The sequence below is a fragment of the Octopus sinensis genome, linkage group LG4 (assembly GCF_006345805.1).
Source record: "Octopus sinensis linkage group LG4, ASM634580v1, whole genome shotgun sequence".
Lineage (NCBI taxonomy): Eukaryota > Metazoa > Mollusca > Cephalopoda > Octopoda > Octopodidae > Octopus > Octopus sinensis.
The window spans coordinates 16,983,106-17,002,181 of record NC_043000.1 but is presented as its reverse complement, the minus strand read 5'-3'; the positions used below and the strand labels follow the sequence as shown (position 1 = coordinate 17,002,181).

The 19,076-nt window shown below is 38.7% G+C and overlaps 1 protein-coding gene across 31 annotated transcripts in view; it reads left to right on the top strand.

The window, feature by feature from the left end:
• Positions 1-19,076, top strand: part of LOC115210251 (titin) — a 626,493-nt gene that overhangs the window by 183,172 nt on the left and 424,245 nt on the right. For 11 of the 31 annotated variants that reach the window (XM_036501854.1, XM_036501826.1, XM_036501830.1 and 8 more), the window contains exon 1: positions 12,570-12,867. The exons of 3 other annotated variants lie outside the window; for them this stretch is intronic. In XM_036501854.1, coding sequence (XP_036357747.1) covers positions 12,781-12,867 — 87 coding nt within the window. In that variant the 5' untranslated portion in view covers positions 12,570-12,780. Of the gene's footprint in view, positions 1-12,568; positions 12,868-19,076 lie in introns of those variants that run through there. 17 more of the 31 variants (XM_036501829.1, XM_036501844.1, XM_036501828.1 and 14 more) reach the window with 3 other exon arrangements.

The following is a 19,076-nucleotide window of genomic DNA, read 5'->3' as shown; positions in this document are numbered from 1 at the left end:
CAAGCAATGCTAGGGGGACAAACACAGACACACAAACATATACACACACACTTATATATATATATATACATATATACGACAGGCTTCTTTCAGTTTCCGTCTACCAAATCCACTCACAAGGCATTGGTCGGCCCGGGGCTATAGCAGAAGACACTTGCCCAAGATGCCACGCAGTGGGACTGAACCCGGAACCATGTGGTTGGTTAGCAAGCTACTTACCACACAGCCACTCCTGCGCCTATTGATTTTTTTGCTTATTTGATTTTTCTAAGTTTCTACTGTCTATTGTCTGTCTAATGACAGAAATTTCCTCTCATGTTAGTTTGTTTCCTTTTCTTGCACTGTGTATGTTCTACCATTCCTGACTTTGGTATTTCCTTTATCCTCCTAATATTGATAAAACAAAGTATCTGTTAGATAAATACTGGGTTGATCTAGTTAACTCTCTCCCACTATTAATAATAAATTATTAACACTGAAGACTGAGACTTTGGATTCACTTGCACCACATTCTTAACATTAATATCTATAAATTTCTCTCCAGGTTTTTCTTCATCTCTAGTTTGGCTCTTTAACCCTTTCGTTACTGTATTTATTTTGAGATGCTCTGTGTTTCTTTCAATTATTTTAAATATAACAAAGAATTTAGTGAATTAACTTCGTTATTAAGCTAGTGTTAGGAACATAAATTGTGACTAAGGTTTGGTGGAAGATTTAAATTCAAAACTTATGAAAACAAGACATTTGTACTAAAGAGCCAGAGTCGGTTTCAGCCGGGTTGGTAACGAAAGGGTTAAAATGAAAAACAGAATTTATCTGGTAGGATATGATATTGCAGGCAATATGGGTCAAATTCTTTCAACTGACTACTTTTCTTAATTGCATATATCATAATTGAACTGTTAAACTCACCATATATGCCTTCATTTATGAACTGATTGGAAAATGATTTTTGATTATATTCTTTCATTGAATCTATCTACAAACATTTCTACTGAGTTAGATTAGAAGTAACAACTAGTTACATGTAACACTAAAGTTGTGTATATTATCAGTCTTTCTTCTCCAGTTCGAAAATGTGAAATGAATATTGTGAAAATGTATTAATATTAACACACGTAACACTAGTAATTTCAGTTTTCTAATGTATTTTCCTTTTTTCTTTTTCTTATAGGTAAGTCATTTTAATTGCAAAATCTTCTCACTACATCGAATTATTTTAATGCAAGGTAAGTTCAGAGTTTGGTAACTTATCAGTGTTGCTTTTGAGTAATTTAGCTTCTGATATCCTGAGATTTTCGGCGGGTAGGGTTTCTTGTGTTTTTTTTTTGTTTTTTTTTTTGCTTCTGATCAAGCAAACCTATAATTAAAAACGTTCCTACCAGGACCATCCCATATTATTGCTAGGCAGTGTGCCCCAAACCACATTAATCCAATGTATTCTATTCTAAAATGGCAAGGTATGTTCTGAGGGAGATTTAGTTACTGTTTCATACAGGTTAAATAGCTGCATAGAAACATCCCTCAAATGTCTTGTGTTGATTTCTTTATTTTTTAATAGTTTCTTGCTGTAGAATTACACTGATCTACCTTTTAGTGAAAAGTTAGCATTGTAAATAACATTTGAGTACCTGGCAGTAGGAGTGGTTGGTTGCTTAACAAATGATTGGTTCAGCTGAAGACTCTTTGCATGGCTTACAAATCATTAATTTGTCAAGGTAAATTTCTTTAAAAAAAGTATTTACCTGTTTTCAAACCCTTAACATAATTACTGAGGTAGAGTTAGCACAACACAGTGCAATAGGGTTGTCAACCTTTAGAATTACAACTACAATCTACCCAACAGGTTTCCTACCAATTTAATTTACCCACTTTCACACACAAGGTATGAGCCAACAAAGGGCTCTAGAAAATTGTATTTACCCAAGATAACATGCAGTAGGAATGAACCCAGATCTTGTTGTTGCAAAACAAACATCTAAACTAGTCATGGACATCTTGCAGCCTGCAAGATTTTCTGAACTGTACACCTCATGGAAAATTACCTTGAATTTTTTTTGTAGTGAGCTATGATTCATAAAGCCCACTTACAGAAAATGGTTCCCCATGATTTTTTCCAAGACATGTAAAAGACACCCAGTACCCTCTGTAGAGTGGTTGGTATTAGGAAGGGAATCCAGCTGTAGAAACCAAGCCAAAACAGACTGGAACCTGGTGCAGCTCTCAAGCTTACCAGTTTCAGTCAAACCATCTAACCCATACCAGCAAGAAAAATGGTGGTTGTGATTGTTGATGTGTGGAATGTCTTTGTGTTGCTGGTAGAAGTAGTTGTGTTAATTAATTCCTGGTTAACCTAAACTGAGCAGACCTGTGATCAAAGGTAGGCCAACCATGACTCTCTTGTCTCTTGTAGCATCTCTAGGACTGTATCATCTGACATGTTTGTCCTGTTTTTAAAATGGAGAAGTATAACTTGAAGGTGATTTGGCTGCTATTTTTCGCAGGACGAATAGCTACGTAGGGGCTCCCTTTTTGCATTGCATTGTGTAATGATGTCTTGGTGGTGGTGGTTGCTGCAGTGGACTATGTCTTGGCGATAGTTGTAGAAGCAGCTGCAGTGTACTATGTAGTGATGCTGATGGTAGCTGCTTCTCTTCTTTTTCTTTTTCTTCTTCTTTTTCTTCTTCTTTTTCTTTTTTTTTTTTTCTTTCTTTTTCTTCTTCTTTCTTCTTCTTTCTTCTTCTTCTTTCTTCTTCTTCTTCTTCTTCTTCTTGTCTTCTAAAAAGCTTCCTCTCTGCCTTCTCAGGAATGTTGGCCTGAGTACCAACCAACCTAACACTGCCACTGCCACCGGAAGAGCACCCCTTGTTTAACTGGTCTGAAATAAACCAGAGGCTGACTGTTCAGTGATCCGCCTTCACCTGGCACCCCTCAACCTCAGCTCCCCCCCCCCCAAGCATAAAAATGTTTATTATGCGGTGTGAATTTATTGGGCCAAAACAGACCCGTGCCAGAAATATATCTGACCTTCTGTCATTAATTCACCTCTACTCTCTCATTAACCTGGCTTGCTTTCCTGTAATTATTTTCTATTTCTCTCTCTCTCTATCTCTCTCCCTCTCTCTCTATCTCTCTCCCTCTCTCTCTCCCTTTTATTTCTCTTTCCCATCCTCTCCGCTCTCTTGTTATCTATTTCTCTCCCTTTCTCTCTTCCCCGCCCTTATTCCACTTTCTCATCCTCTCTTACTCTCTCTTTATCCCTCTTCCCATCTATTTCTTTCTCCCCTTATCTTTCTCTCTCTCTCTCTCTCTCTCTCTCACACACACACATATCTATTTATTCCTACACATAGGTAAGTGCTAGTCCCTTAGCTCTATTTAAAGCTCTGCACAATTAGAACTGTGGCAGAGATTTGAAAAAAAAAAAAATTGGTAACCTGCTGTAGATTATATATACTAGAATCAGAACTGATGGGACTCATTGTTACTCAGTAGCCCTCCCCTAGCATCTGTACATAAAACATACTAAACCACAATTAAGGTTGCATCTAAGTTACATACCGTTTTCAATCATTGTTTAGGGTACAATTGTGGTAATTTGGGTGTGTTGTCTGAGGGTACAGTGTAGCATTCTGGGTTTGCTGTGTACAGTGCTGCGTGATGGGGTGAGGTATTGTGGCCCTTTTTAGAGGAATGTGTATATAGCCTTCCTATAGGCGCAGGAGTGGCTGTGTGGTAAGCAGCTTGCTTACGAACCACATGGTTCCAGGTTCAGTCCCACTGCGTGACACCTTGGGCAAGTGTCTTCTACTATAGCCTCGGGCCGACTAAAGCCTTATGAGTGGATTTGGTAGACGGAAACTGAAAGAAGCCTGTTGTATATATGTATGTATATATATGTATGTGTGTGTATATGTTTGTGTGTCTGTTTGTCCCCCCCTCCCAACATCGCTTGACAACCGATGGTGGTGTATTTATGTCCCCACAACTTAGCAGTTCGGCATAAGAGACCGATAGAATAAGTGCTAGTCTTATAAAGAATAAGTCTGAGGTCGATTTGCTCGACTAAAGGTTGTGCTCCAGCATGGCCGCAGTCAAATGACTGAAACAAGTAAAAGAGCAAAAGAGAGTAAAGGTTTTAGTATTAGTCACAATGGAGGTGTGTAAGCTGGACTTGGTTGGTAAATGGTGACTGCAAATTACTCATAATCTATTGCAATGGTATTTTGAACTTGTCACAATATATTTGCCTTGAGAAGCTACTATTTTAGTGTTTGTGTGTGTGTGTTGGGAGTTGTGAGATAAAGGATTTATCAATTATCAAAATGGTATTCCTCTTGTGAATATTATCTAGACATCATAGACAGCACTGGTTTATATTATCACCTGCAAACTTTATAATTTGTCTTATCTTTGTACTTACCAGTCACAGTGTACTACTCATACATTCCTACAGTATGTGTGTGCATTTGTGTGTTTGTGTCTGTGTATGTATGTATGTATATATATATGTGTAATATATATATATATAGAAATAAAGTGAAAGTACAGTGAACTTGCCATGAGGTGTGGAATAGCTAATCTTTCAGATATAAATCCTTCATCAGGGAGTACAGAAAAAAAGTTGAAGAAGGCCAATTTTTCAAGCTGTGAGGATATAAACTCTTGTTTGTCTTTCTTCAATTTGTCTTTTTCTGTACCCCCTGACGAGAGATTGATTACATCCGAAACTGTTGGATATTCTAATCTTCGTGGCAAGTTTACTGTACCCTTTTCGCTTTTTTCGATATTTTTTCAAGCCTTGTTGACACAGAGCCACACAAGATGCCTTGTTGTTTGCATGCATATATATATATATATATATATATATATATATATATATGGAGGCGCAATGGCCCCGTGGTTATGGCAGCGGACTCGCAGTCGGAGGATCGCGGTTTCGATTCTCAGACTGGGCATTGTATGTGTTTATTGAGCGAAAACACTAAAAGCTCCACAAGGCTCTGGCACGGGGTGGTGGCAACCTCTGTTGTACTCTTTCGCCACAACTTTCTCTCACTCTCTTTTCCTGTTTCTTGAGTAACGCTGCAATGGCCTGGCATCCCGTCCAGCTAGGTGGAACACATACACCACAGAAACCGGGCCTATGAGCCTGGCTAGGCTTGAAAAGGGCAACGTTTATCGTTTTATATATATATATATATATATATCCTTAAGCCCTAAGACTCATAATGCCAGGTAACTGGTTTCCATGGCATTATAAATGATAGGGATCACAACATTTCTCAGAACAGCTGAACAGGATGCTGGTCCATTGCAGGATTCAGGGCCAGCAATTTTTGAGGGATGGAGGACAAATCAATTACATTGATCCCAACACTAGACTGATACTTCCTAAGGGCTGAAAGATGAAGTTGACTCTGGAATTTGAACACACAACATAAAGAGCCAGAAGAAATGCCATTAAACATTTTGTTCGACATGCTAACAGATCGACACTCTCACCTCACTGCTGTATATTTACTAATAACCATTTGAATATATGACAGTTTATTAACCACCCTTTGTGTTGTTGTTTTTGTTTAGTTCAAGGGAGCCTGCTAGGGCAGACCTATGATTAAAGGCCTCCCAGCCAGGATTACTGTTTTTTTGTTGGCTTTTTTTTTTGCACATGTAGAACTATATTATCTAACATATTCTTTATTTTTTGTGACTATTTGAGAGAGATTTGGCTGCTATTTCTAGCATATCAAATGACCTAGTAGAGGTTCTCTTGTTGACAAAAGTTCACTGTGCATTTGATATTTTGGTATCCATGGTATGCTACTAACATCATAATAATTAACCAATGGCCTGAGTGGAAGCTATAAGCAAAGAATTATTAGTTAATTGAAATTTCTCTCTTAATTGGAGAGAAAAAAATTTAAAAGACTACCAGTAATTGTTAGACTCCCAGAGAGAAGGGGAAATAATTTAGGGAAATTATGAACTAATCTTTCAATTAATTTACATGCTTAGGAAATGGAAAAACTGGTCTTTGTTTACAGGTAAATTATAACTATGGACATGTTTCTGTCTATTAGACTTCATCAACATAGTACATTCTAATCCAAGTTGAGAAACATTTTTTGTTTTCATATAAAACAAAACATTTTCAAATAATTTTTAGACTTTGATCTTAATAGCTTATGGTGAGTGGGTAGATTTAAGTTGCTATGGTCTGAGAGTAAATTGTGTGAGTGACAGAAAATATCATTAATGTACAGGAATGAAAATATGATATTTAGCAACAAGTAGAATGTCGTTACGTTACGTTCCTGTGTAGAATCATTGAAAGATGTTATTTATTTTGTTGGATATCGATATCAGCTCGAGGAAGAAATACTTCTGTCAAGAATTCTAAATGTCAGCGAGCCGATTGGCCAAATAGGAACGCACTGGACTATTAAAACAACAACAACAACACATTTTTATGTCTATGCAGTTTACCCACTAAAGAGTTGAGATCACCAATCTGTGGCTTGTTGCCTTAGCAACGAACAGCTGAAGTGTAACGAACTGGAAGTAATTGTCTGCCCTTCAGCGGTTCTGCTACTGTCATCATCATCCTCATCATCCACATCACCACCATCATCATTGCCTACTATCAACATCATCTTTACCAATTATCATCATCATAATTATCATCAATTAATGTACGCCGTTTTTTTTTTTTTAAGTGAAAGTGATAACAGGTTGAATGGTTCTTGAAAGGAGAACATTTCTAATGTGTCTTAACTATTTTTCACCATCCCCTCTATGTATTCCTAATAGCATTCTACAGACTGGGCTTGTCTCACCCCAAGGAACTACCCCCACAGTCATCCTTCTCTGTATGATGTATCATCATGTCACTATTTCATACCCAGAATACATCAGATATCAAGGTTTACTGAACATACCTTGCAATAGAAGATAATTTCATCCCTCTTTAATGCCATATAACAACATATTGTGATTCACTTCCCGCTGTGTATTACTCCCTCACAAAAATTAGCTCCTTGTACCTAATCATAAGGAATATGCATAAGTAGTGGTGGTGTGATGGATGGTAAACCAATAGGGTGCCAGATAAAATCCCTTATAGTGTTTCTGAGTTCAAATCCCTCAAGGTCAACTTTGCCTTTCTCCTTCTAGGGTCAATAAAATACACTATCAACCAAGCCATGGTGAAGGTCAAACATCTGGTTCATAGCTTTGTGGCTTTGGACAAACTAAATTAGATATTAATGTGAGGCCCGGAGATCCCTTCAACCAGTTTGGTAACCTTTTGCATCCTCTTACAAGCTCAGCTGTTCTGACTTTATCTTGCCACTGGGCACATTGTGCAAGAGCAAGAGAGTGTCTGATGAATGCCTAGCTTTTTCGCTATAAAAGACAAAAACAACCAACAAACCTTGCACTGCTCCAGTATCATTCATTAGTCAGTGTCAGATTGATGAACAAACTATTACACTGATTTCATCATTCATCATTTTCATCATCATTTAACGTCCGCTTTCCATGCTAGCATGGGTTGGACAGTTTGACTGAGGGCTGGCAAACTAGCTGGCTACACCAGGCTCCAGTCTTGATCTGGCAGAGTTTCTACAGCTGGATGCCCTTCCTAACGCCAACCACTCTGAGAGTGTGGTAGGTGCTTTTATGTGCCACCAGCACAAGGGCCAGTCAGGTGGTACTGGCAACGACCTCGCTCAAATCTTTTTACACATGCCACCGGCACAGGTGTCAGTAAAGCAATGCTGGTAATGATCCTGCTTGAATGGTGCCTTTTACATGCCACCGGCATGGAAGCCAGTTAGCTGTTCTGGTAATGGTCACGCTTGGATGGTGCTCTTAGCAACCTACTAGCACGAGGCACAAGTGCCATGAAAATCATTAACATGGCTTATACCCTACACAATTTCCAACATAAAGAGGAATTGCCCACTTATTTTATCTTGTTTCAATCATTATGCTGTGGCCATGCTGGGGTAGCACATTGAAAACTTTTTAGTTGAATGAATCAACCCCAGTACTTATCATTTTTAAACCCTGGTACTTATTCTATTGGTCTCTTTTGCCAAACCACTAAATTAGGGGATGTAAACACACCAACTGTTGTCAAGCAGTGGTGGGACACACACACGCAAACATACATATATGTGATGGGCTTCTTTCAGTTTCTCTCTACCAAATGCTCTCACAAGACTTTTGTTGGCTCAAGACTATAGTAGAAGACATTTGCCCAAGGTACCACACGGTGGAACTGAACCTGAAAAGTAAGCTTCTTACCAAAAAGCCACGCCTGCGTCTATATTTTTGTATCACAAAATAAACTAGAAAACCATAAAGCAATCATAAATTGCAATGGTCTGTTCATACATATCAAAATACATAGTAGACGGGCATCAAATAACCTTGAATAATACTTGTTAAATGCTGCAACTAAATTAAAAGTTTTTCTGTTGTCTCCATTTCATAAGTAAATACAAGATCAGCTGATTCATTTCTTTCATTGCTCGAAAATAAGTAAAACAAAAAATTTTTATTGCAGTTTGTGAATTTACAGCTTAAAAATAAATTTTATTAAATTAATCTATTTTATTATATTAAGCTCTATTCTCTATCCGCGGATTGCTTACAGAACAGTGTAGTTTCTTCCTCTCTATCTATCCATTTATCTATTTAGCTCTCTCTCTCTCCCTCTCTCAAAAAATAAATAAATAAATATATATATATATTGGGTCATTCCATAAATAATGCAGTTTTTTTATACTTCTTTTATTTTTCAAAATTAAAATAATGTTCTTTCTTAATCTAAAATAAAAAAATATACTCTCCTTCATTTTCTACAATGCTCTTCCATTTATCTGGTAGACTTGCAAAGCACCTCTTCCGAAATTCACTTGTTCATGATGAAAAATTCTCCTCTAGTACTGTTCTGACCTTGTCTACAGAATTCATAATTTTTCTGTCCAAATGATTTTGAAGACAGCGGAATAAATGATAATCAGATGGGACAATGTCCAGCAAATATGGTGGGTGGGGCATCGTTTCCCATTCAAACTGCTCCAGCCCTTGGAATGTCATCCTCGCTGTAATGTGGCTTAGCATTATCCTTATGGAAGAACACCTTTCGTCTTGAAACCAGAGATGGTCTTTTTTCTTCTCGCGTTGACTTGAATGACTGGTTGAATGACCAAATCCAACCTTCTCTGGTAGTTCCTCAACAGTACAATGGGATTTTGTTCCACCAGGGTTTGCAGGATGTCCTTATTGAGCTTTACAGATCTTCTAGGACAAGGCTCATCTTCTAGGCTGTAGTTTCTGGCTCAGAATTCCTGGAATCACCATTGACACTGGCTCACGCTTATTGTCCGATCCCCATATACTCCATTAATATTCCTTGCACTTTCCATTGCATTGTTGCCTTTATTGAACTCATAAAGCAAAATATGCTGAAGATGCTCCTTTGTCACTTCCATTATAGCTTTGAAAAATTAACTGTTAAAATCGAACTGCACTCTTCAAAACTTGCACTAAGAATAAGGCAAGGTAAAATTACTACCTGCTTTTATAGCAAGTTGATGCAGGTAGTTTATCCTGTCCTCCTCTGACTTTTAGTTCATGCAATTCAAAAAAACACATTATTTATGGGATGACCCAATATATATATCATCATCATCATCATCATCATCATCATCATCATTTAACGTCCGTTTTCCATGCTAGCATGGGTTGGACGGTTCAACTGGGGTCTGGGGAGCCCGAAAGACCCCAGTTGAACCGTCCAACCCATGCTAGCATGGAAAACGGACGTTAAATGATGATGATGATGATGATATATATATTGGGTCATCCCATAAATAATGTGTATATATATATATATATATATAAGCAAACTTATGGCTGTATGGTTAAAAAGTAAATGCATGGCACCTTAGGCAAACATCTGCTGTCAGCCTCAGCTTAATTAATGGCTTGTAAGTTAAATTTGGTAGATGGTAATTGTTGTACTGAAACCCATATATATATATGTGTGTGTGTGTATGTGTGTATATATATATACACACATACACACACATAAGGTCCTGCGTTCTCTCCTGATGATCCCTGAGCCTACTGGCTTTCTGCTACTGGTATATAGAGTTTTTGATTGACTGCTCTTGTACAAGCAAGTTGTTTCCAAGTCTGTATATAAATACATGCATACATACATTTGCATGTTGTTTGGCTTGGTTCAAATTCAGAATCTATTTACTCTTTACTTGTTTCAGTCATTTGACTGCGGCCATGCTGGAGCACCGCCTTTAGTCAAGCAAATCGACTCCGGGACTTATTCTATCGGTCTCTTTTGCAGAACCACTAAGTGACGGGAACGTAAACACACCAGCATCGGTTGTCAAGCAATGCTAGGGGGACAAACACAGACAAACAAACACACACACATACATATATATATATGTATACATATATACGACAGGCTTCTTTCAGTTTCCATCTACCAAATCCACTCACAAGGCATTGGTCGGCCCGGGACTATAGCAGAAGACACTTGCCCAAGATGCCACGCAGTGGGATTGAACCCGGAACCATGTGGTTGTTTAGCAAGCTACTTACCACACAGCCACTCCTGCGCCTATTTCTAATGTATATTTTCAACAAATTCATTGGATGTCAAACATAATCATCATTATCCTTAACGTCATGAGTGTTTTCTTCATTTCACAAGTCCATACCAAGGTTAGTAGCTACCTCAAGTACAGTATGTGAAAATACTGTACTTTGTTGTTGTTTTAACTCCATACCTGAGTGAGCAGTCCTTAATCAGAAATGTTCCGGCTAGAACTATCATGTCTAATTGCCAGGAATTATATACCCAAAACTACATTCGCCACCCACCCCCCGTGTCCTAGATGTCTCTGTTAAGTTGGCAAGATGTAATTTGTTTGCTATTTCTAGCAGGCTGAGTAACCAGGTCACTGTTCCCTCCTACCCTGTTGGTTAGTGTGAACTGAAATACTATGTATGTTGTTAGTATGTGTGATGTATAATAAACTGCAGTACTATGTGTTGGTTAGTATGGTGTGTGTGGTCTGTGATATCTTGGTGTGTTTGTTTGGAGTGTGAGCTGTGTTACAGTGTTAATTGCTTCCTGTAATCTTCTATGATGTATTAATTAGTATGAGAGTGAGCTAAGAACTTGTGGATCTTTCAGCAGGCTGACTGTAATGAAAGTAAGGCACAGAAAGCCAACAGGACAGTCTTTTTCTAGCCAAACTGACATTAATACCATGACAAAACAGATGTGTCGACAACTTTAATTCTTTACCCTCCTTCATGTTTGTGGGTTTTGCTGACAAAAGCCAAATGTTTCTCCGCCCCAACTTCCTGTGTAACAATACTGTTTTTATTGGTAATATAATTAAAAAAAAAAAAAAAATAGGTGACTATTTGTCTAAATTGTAATCCATAGTACAACAAACTGAAGCACTAAGATGGAGCTGCAAGTGTTCAGATGTGTTTGTGTCAAGAGACAAAGAACTTACTTATAGCCTGTTGCACTTTCTTTTGTCTTTCTTTCCTCTATCCCCTCCTCTCTCTCTCTCTCTCTTTCTCTCTTTCTCCCTCCCCCTCCTAATTAATCCCATTATTTCTTAATACTCTTCTGTTTGTCGTTGAACATTGTAATTAATTTTGTTGTGTTAAGCTGGCAGTGTTGTTGTTGGCGCTGTTGATTCGATGGTGAGGGCGTTTGGGTCATCAGTCTGGCTAGCAGAGTGGGCGGGTGGGTGGGGGTTCGTGCTTGTGCTCAGCTCCTCCTGCTTAATTAACATTCCCTTTTGGCAACTTTCTTTTCATATCTGAATAACACTAATCAGATAATCTTAATCTACAGAAGAAGAATTATCCTATCCCAAGCATGTTTATAAAAAATAAAAAAATTTAAACAAAAACAAAAAAGAAAATCTCACATAAAAAAATTAAAAAAAACTTTTGAAACACCCACCTATCCTGCCTTCTTTACAATTTACATCCCACCTCCTTACTGACAAATTACTATTGTTGTTGTTGTGTTTGTTGGTGTTAATATTATTAGTTCTATTTGTTACTGGATTGGCTGTGATTGATAGTGCTGGTGGTGTTCTCTCTGGTGGTAATAAATAATCTTGGTAGCGATGATATTAGCGGAGGTGGTAGTGGGTGTATGTACAGGCTCTGATCTGACAGGCAGGTGGAGAGAAATACCTGGTGGCAATAACTAAGTCTTGACATTCACACTCGCGCACGCACTCTTACTCTTTCTATCTCTCTCTCTCTCTCTCTCTCTTCCCCCCTCCCTCTCTCCTCTCTATCATTATCTGTCTGTCTATATCTTCCTCCATCTCTCTCTCTCTCTCTCTCTCTCTCTCTCTCTCTATCCTCCGTTTTAACTAAGGTAGCCCATTTAGTTTGAGAGCTGCACATGAGCAGGAGGGTGTCATTGTGGGATTTGAGGAAGAAAAGAGGCTGACAGCTAGCAGCAGGAATTTTGGTGCTTGAGACAAGAGCGAAAGTTCTGAAATGAAGTTGGTATTTACGATAACATTTTAAAATAGTCACACCACTGGCACTTGTGTGTGTTGACGTCATTGGTCACTACTCAAAGACAGCAAAAAAAAAAGATAGAGAGGGAGAGACAAAGAGAGAGAGGACATTCTTCTGGTCACTCTCGCCACATCTCTTCAGGCAGCACAGGATTCTAAGTACAGGCAGAGAATGACGGCTATCCTTACTCCAGCATCAGCTCACTACGTTATCAAGACTGACCGTCGACTTCATCCACCAGGAAGTCCAAAATTTGAGGTACTGTAATATCTGTTCTTTGTGGTGCAAGTATGGTATTGTGGTGTGAGGAGTGAAGGGACAGGTGGAGTGATGTTCAGGACAGATGGACAGACAGGTGGGGTGGTGTTGGGGCAGACAGACAGATTGACAAGTGGACAGGTATAGAGAGATAATTAAACATAGATGGCAAGCAGAAAGTATGGACAAAGATCCAAACAAATGAAGGATTTAGTTGACAGAGGTTTAGAGAAATGGGTAAACAAATAAGGGAACTGATAGGCAAATAGTAAGAATGGACAAAAGGGCAGATAGATATTAGGGTTTCCCAGCAAAGAAGAGTCAAATAATGCAATGAATGAACCAATTGTTGAGTAGACAGAAAAACAAGATTAGCAGACATTTTAAGTTAAGCATGTGATAAGAAGTTCCAATGATCTTTTGAAAGTTCCCCTTGTCTAGTAAACTGATTTAGTCAAGGTCTAGCTTTAACATCTGCTGGAATAAGCATCTGCTTATAATGAACAGTGGAGGTGAATTAGAATGCCTGGTCTGACTGCTTACAGCAGATTAACCCATTAGCACTCTGTCAAATGTAAAGCTTATTTATTCACATTGTTTTCAGTTAATAGTGCATTTGCCTATAGCTTTGAGATTTCATTGACATAATTGTTATTTTTGAACTGACATAGTGTGAGATGACAGATCTGAATGGCTTGAACATAAAACAGGTGTAATATTGAAAACTATATATGGCTGGCTTAAATGCTAAACAAGTAAACTTTGCTAATGATTCCCAAGCACCAGGTAATTCTGTTAAATGAGAGTGTTAGGCCTATCAGAGATTTAGACAGATATCAGGGATAAGGAAGGCTGGACACAGAGAGACAGAGAATAGGGAGGAGAAAGAGATGTTATTCTCAATTCTCTGCTTCTAAACTCTAATAGAAAATGGTCCAGAATAATATTCCACCTCCCGTTTCTCTACCCCCAATCCACTTAATTCTTATGCTTTATTTGTTTGCCTTTCCTGCCATAGGAAATATATTAATGTCACCACTTCCCCTCAGCAGTTCTTCCTTTTGTGACTCCATGATATCAAGAATCTTTGCAATCAGTTGTTTATTTCTAAAACTCTACTGTACTTTCTTTACTTGAAACAAAAGGTTGTGGGTTCAGTTCTGTTACTGGTCAAACAAATGAATCATTGTGTCATTGCCCAATCAAATGGAACAATTATGTGTACGTGTGTGTGTGTGTGTGTGTGTGTAGGATGTCTTCATATTGTCTGTGTGAATAGAATGTAGATATGATACATGTGTACACGCACACTCACACACACAGTTAAATTAAAGCAATCAACACCTCTGCCTTGCTATATTGTATTCATATTTTGGCATGAAATGTTTCTACCTTCTGGAGCTAACTACAGTTATATATATATATATGGAGAGTTTACAAAAAAAAAACAAGACAAAGACAGGTGGTGTACAAAACAAACAGATGTATTAGTATAATGCTCAGGAATAGAAAATGTCTTTTACATTTCGAGCCTACGCTCCTCTACAGAAAGGGACACAGAAGAAACAAGGAGAGAAAAAAAAATGTGTGTAGTGGCTAACGATCTATCATGGCGTCTGATATATATATATATATATATAAGTGTGTGTTGGGGTGGTTGGATGATAATCTTCTAGTTAAGATTCCATAAACCAAAGTCTGAAAGTTTTTCAAATAAGAGAAGCACCACAAAAAGGAAAATACCAAAAAAGTGCTCAAAAGGTAGTTCATAGTTGATGTATATCTGCTACAGACCACACACTTGGGCTGTTGGCTGTTGTGAGTGAATTCACCTGCTCTGGGCTGTTCTCGCCCAGCCACTTAAGTTGGCGCCAGTTTATTTATCAGCAGCCATCGTAACAACACTTTGATATGCGTCTACCACATACCATGTGTGTTTTAGTGCTGTACCATGCTGAAGTGGATGCAGATATTCCTGTGGGTAATAACTGCGAAAAGAAAACAAGAAAACATCTATGTTTTATCAACAACACCAACTGTAAAGTTGTTGGAAAAACTCAACTGATGCTAGTGCATGTGTTTATGTATTCTGACTACCAGTTCTGAAAGAAGCCCAGCCGGAACTGAAACAGAAATAACCCTGTTAACTAGTCACCAAATAATAAAGAATATATATTTATAAATAGAGAAGCACACATTTGCACATAAACAGTCTATATCATCATCATCATCGTTTAGCATCCGTTTTCCATGCTAGCATGGGTTGGACGGTTCAACTGGGGTCTGTGAAGCCGGAAGGCTTCATCAGGCCTAGTCAGATCTGGCAGTGTTTCTACGGCTGGATGCCCTTCCTAACGCCAACCACTCCGTGAGTGTAGTGGTTGCTTTTTACATGCCACCTGCACAGGGGCCAGACAGAGTTGGCAAATGGCCACGAACGGATGGTGCTTTTTATGTGCCACCAGCACGGGGGCCAGGCAAGGCTGGCAACGGACACGAACGGATGGTGCTTTTTACGTGCCACCGGCATTTATATATATATATACACACACATACACACACACACACACTTGCACATAAACAGTATATTTATATATATATATATATATATATATATATATACATATATACACACACAAATATGCAATAAAAGTCAATAATGTTGATTGTTCATTTAGTTTCTCTGAGCCATTTTAAAGCTTTGGTTTCTTCAGAATTGATGAAATTATTATTAAGTACCAGTCGAACATTGGGGTCAATGTAATTGTTTAACCCCTCCCCTAAAATTGCTGGCCTTGTGCCGAAATTTGAAGCCATTAATTAATTAATTAGATGATAGAGTCGAAGCTTTCGTTTCAAATAAAGAATATATATTTATAGCGAGGCACACATTTGCACATAAACAGTATATATATTTATACACACAAACACACACACACAAACATACAATAAAAGTCGATAATGTTGATTGTTCATTTAGTTTCTCTGAACCATTTTTTATAAGTACCAGTCAAACACTGGGGTCAATATAAGTAACTAACCCCTCCCCTAAAATTGCTGGCCTTGTGCCAAAATTTGAAACCATTGATTAATTGGATGATAGAGTTGAGGCTTTCGTTTCAACTATATACATTCTCCTCTTTCATGAAAATGGATTTTATGCTTAATTAGCTGTGTCAGTATACACGTGTTTATACATTAGATTCTTTATTTAGGGATGCCTATGAATGTGTGAGAGAGCGGTTGCTGGTACATGTGTGTTTGTGTGTATATGCTTATTTGTGGTTTTCAGTATGTTTATGTGTACCCCTGTGTGTGTGTGTGTTATATGACAAAGTTCTCATGTTAATTGCTCATTTAATTAAATGCTCCCTCATTTCTAATTTACACCTTTAAATCATTCTATAACATTGTTACTGACATGTGTGTGTTGTGGCATATGATGTGGGGTAATGTGCTGTAATGCTGCATAATGGGGTGTGTTATACATAATCTGGCTTGGTCATCTCTTCTTTCAAATATCATACTTCATTTAGTATTTATTAGGTTCAACACCCATCTCAGTTACTAGATTGACATCTCCCACATTTATCTTTTCTCCCCCCCCCCTCTCTCTCTCTCCCTCAGACAACCAAACATCATCCCCATTAGCACCCTTGGTATTACCCCAAACCCCACCATCCACCCCCACCACTATCATCTTCTAAATCAGCTCCCCTTTCAAATGTCAACTACCCACCATTTTACTCACTTCCTGCCCAGAAATCCTCTTTTGATTATATTAAGGATATCCTTGCAGGAATTCCTCCTCCGGGTGATGACACGCTCTCTGGAACACAGCAGATGAATCACTGACATCTGTTTTGTGTTTCTCGGAAAGCCACCCGGCCTCTACTTTGGCAGACCAGTAAGCTTATTCCACTGTCGCATCACGTGTCTGGTGGCTGCCTAGATGTGTGTGTGTGCGACTTAGATTGCCTGTTTCTATGACTGATATATGACAGCTCAGGTAGAGGACCTGTAGTGAATAATGGAACTGTATGGTATTATTAACAGCAGGTAAATCCTGATTCAGTAAACATTTGATTAAAAGCATCTCCGTCATTTAGACCCCACTTTGATTCATATTTTACATGGATGTACCATCCTGTCTATTCCATGTATTAAAAATCATATTATATTCTTATAATTAAATATTATTAGAAATCGTATTCTTTTCTTTACTTGTTTCAGTCATTTGACTGGCCATGCTGGAGCACCGTCTTTAGTCGAGCAAATCGACCCCGGGACTTATTCTTTGTAAGCCTAGTACTTATTTTATCGGTCTCTTTTGCCGAACTAAGTTACAGGGATGTAAACACACAGGCATTGGTTGTCAAGTGATTTTGGGGGGGACAAACAGACACACAAACATATACACACAGACACATACATATACATATATACAACAGGCTTCTTTCAGTTTCCGTCTCACAAGGCTTTGGTCAGCCTGAGGCTATATTAGAAGACACTTGCCCAAAGTGCCACGCAGTGGGACTGAACCCAGAATCATGTAGTTCGTAAGCAAGCTACTTACCACACAGCCACTCCTATGCCTATGAAATAATTATAGAATAGAAATAATTATTAAAATATTTTGTGAATTGTAAAAGTATAACAAATGTATTGCAAATAAATTTTAACAACAAAATATTATATGGACCTTGGTTGAGAACCAGCTTTAGACAAAATGTATACTAGGCTGTATTCAAGGAGACTTGTTTTTGGGTTTTTTTTAAGATAGTATTCTATTGTAATGGTGGCTATTTCTACCAGATTAAGTGACCATATAGAGGCACCTGCTCATGTAACTTAACCGTTTAGCATTTAAACTGGCCATCTCAGGTCCATATATTATACTTCATATATGTTTGAACCAGCCAGATCCAGCCTCTAACACTTACCTTGCAATGTTATTCTAACAATAAACAATCACAACATCCAAATCTCAAAGTTCCAAGATAATGCATGATTAATTCAAAACAATCATCATCATCATCATTTAGCGTCCGCTTTCCATGCTAGCACGGGTTGGACGGTTCAACTGGGGTCTGGGAAGCCATGGAGGCTGCACCAGGCCCAGTCTGATCTGGCAGTGTTTCTACAGCTGAATGCCCTTCCTAACGTCAACCACTCCATGAGTGTAGTGGGTGCTTTTTACGTGCCACCCGCACAGGTGCCAGACGGATGGTGCTTTTACGTGCCACCGGCACGGGTGCCAGGCGAGGCTGGCAACAGACACAAACGGATGGTGCTTTTTACGTGCCACCGGCACACTGTGAATAAATAAGCATTACATTTGACAAAGTGATCTGAATGTGCTGAAGGTTTAATGCTGTAAAGCGACTTTGAAGATAGAGGATGTATAGTGACTGGTGTGGAATATGACAGTGAATGGTAGAGAAAGAACTTAGGACAGTGGTTCTCAACTAGGGTTCATATGACCTTTGGGGAGGGGCTGCATATAAGATTTTAGGAGTGGCTGTGTGGTAAGTAGCTTGTTTACCAACCACATGGTTCCGGGTTCAGTCCCACTGCGTGGCACCTTGGGCAAGTGTCTTCTACTATAGCCTCAGGCCGACCAAAACCTTGTGAGTGGATTTAGTAGATGGAAACTGAAAGAAGCCGGTCGTGTGTGTGTGTGTGTGTATGTTTGTGTGTGTGTGTGTGTTTGTCCCCTCCAACATCACTTGACAACCAATGCTGGTGTGTTTATGTCCCTGTCACTTAGCTGTTTGGCAAGAGAGACCGATAGAATGAGTACTAGGCTTACAAAGAATAAGTCCTGGACTCGATTTGCTTGACTAAAGGCATTGCTCCAGCATGGCTGCAGTCAGATGACTGAAACAAATAAAAGAATATACACACGCACACACATTATGTCACATCATACAGAATCAGACTTAGAATCATGAGGTTATGAGTTCAATTCCCTGACCAGGCTGTGGGTTGAGTTCTTGAGCAAGAGACTTTATTTCATGTTGCTCCAGTTCACTCAGCTGTAGAAATGAGTTGCGACATCACTGGTGCCAAGCTGGTGCCGTGTGTTATCCTTTGCCTTTCCCTTGGATAACATTGGTGGCATGGAGAGTGGGAGGCTGATATGCATGGACAGCTGCTGGTCTTCCATAAACAGCCTTGCCTGGACTTGTTCCTTGGAGGGAAACTTT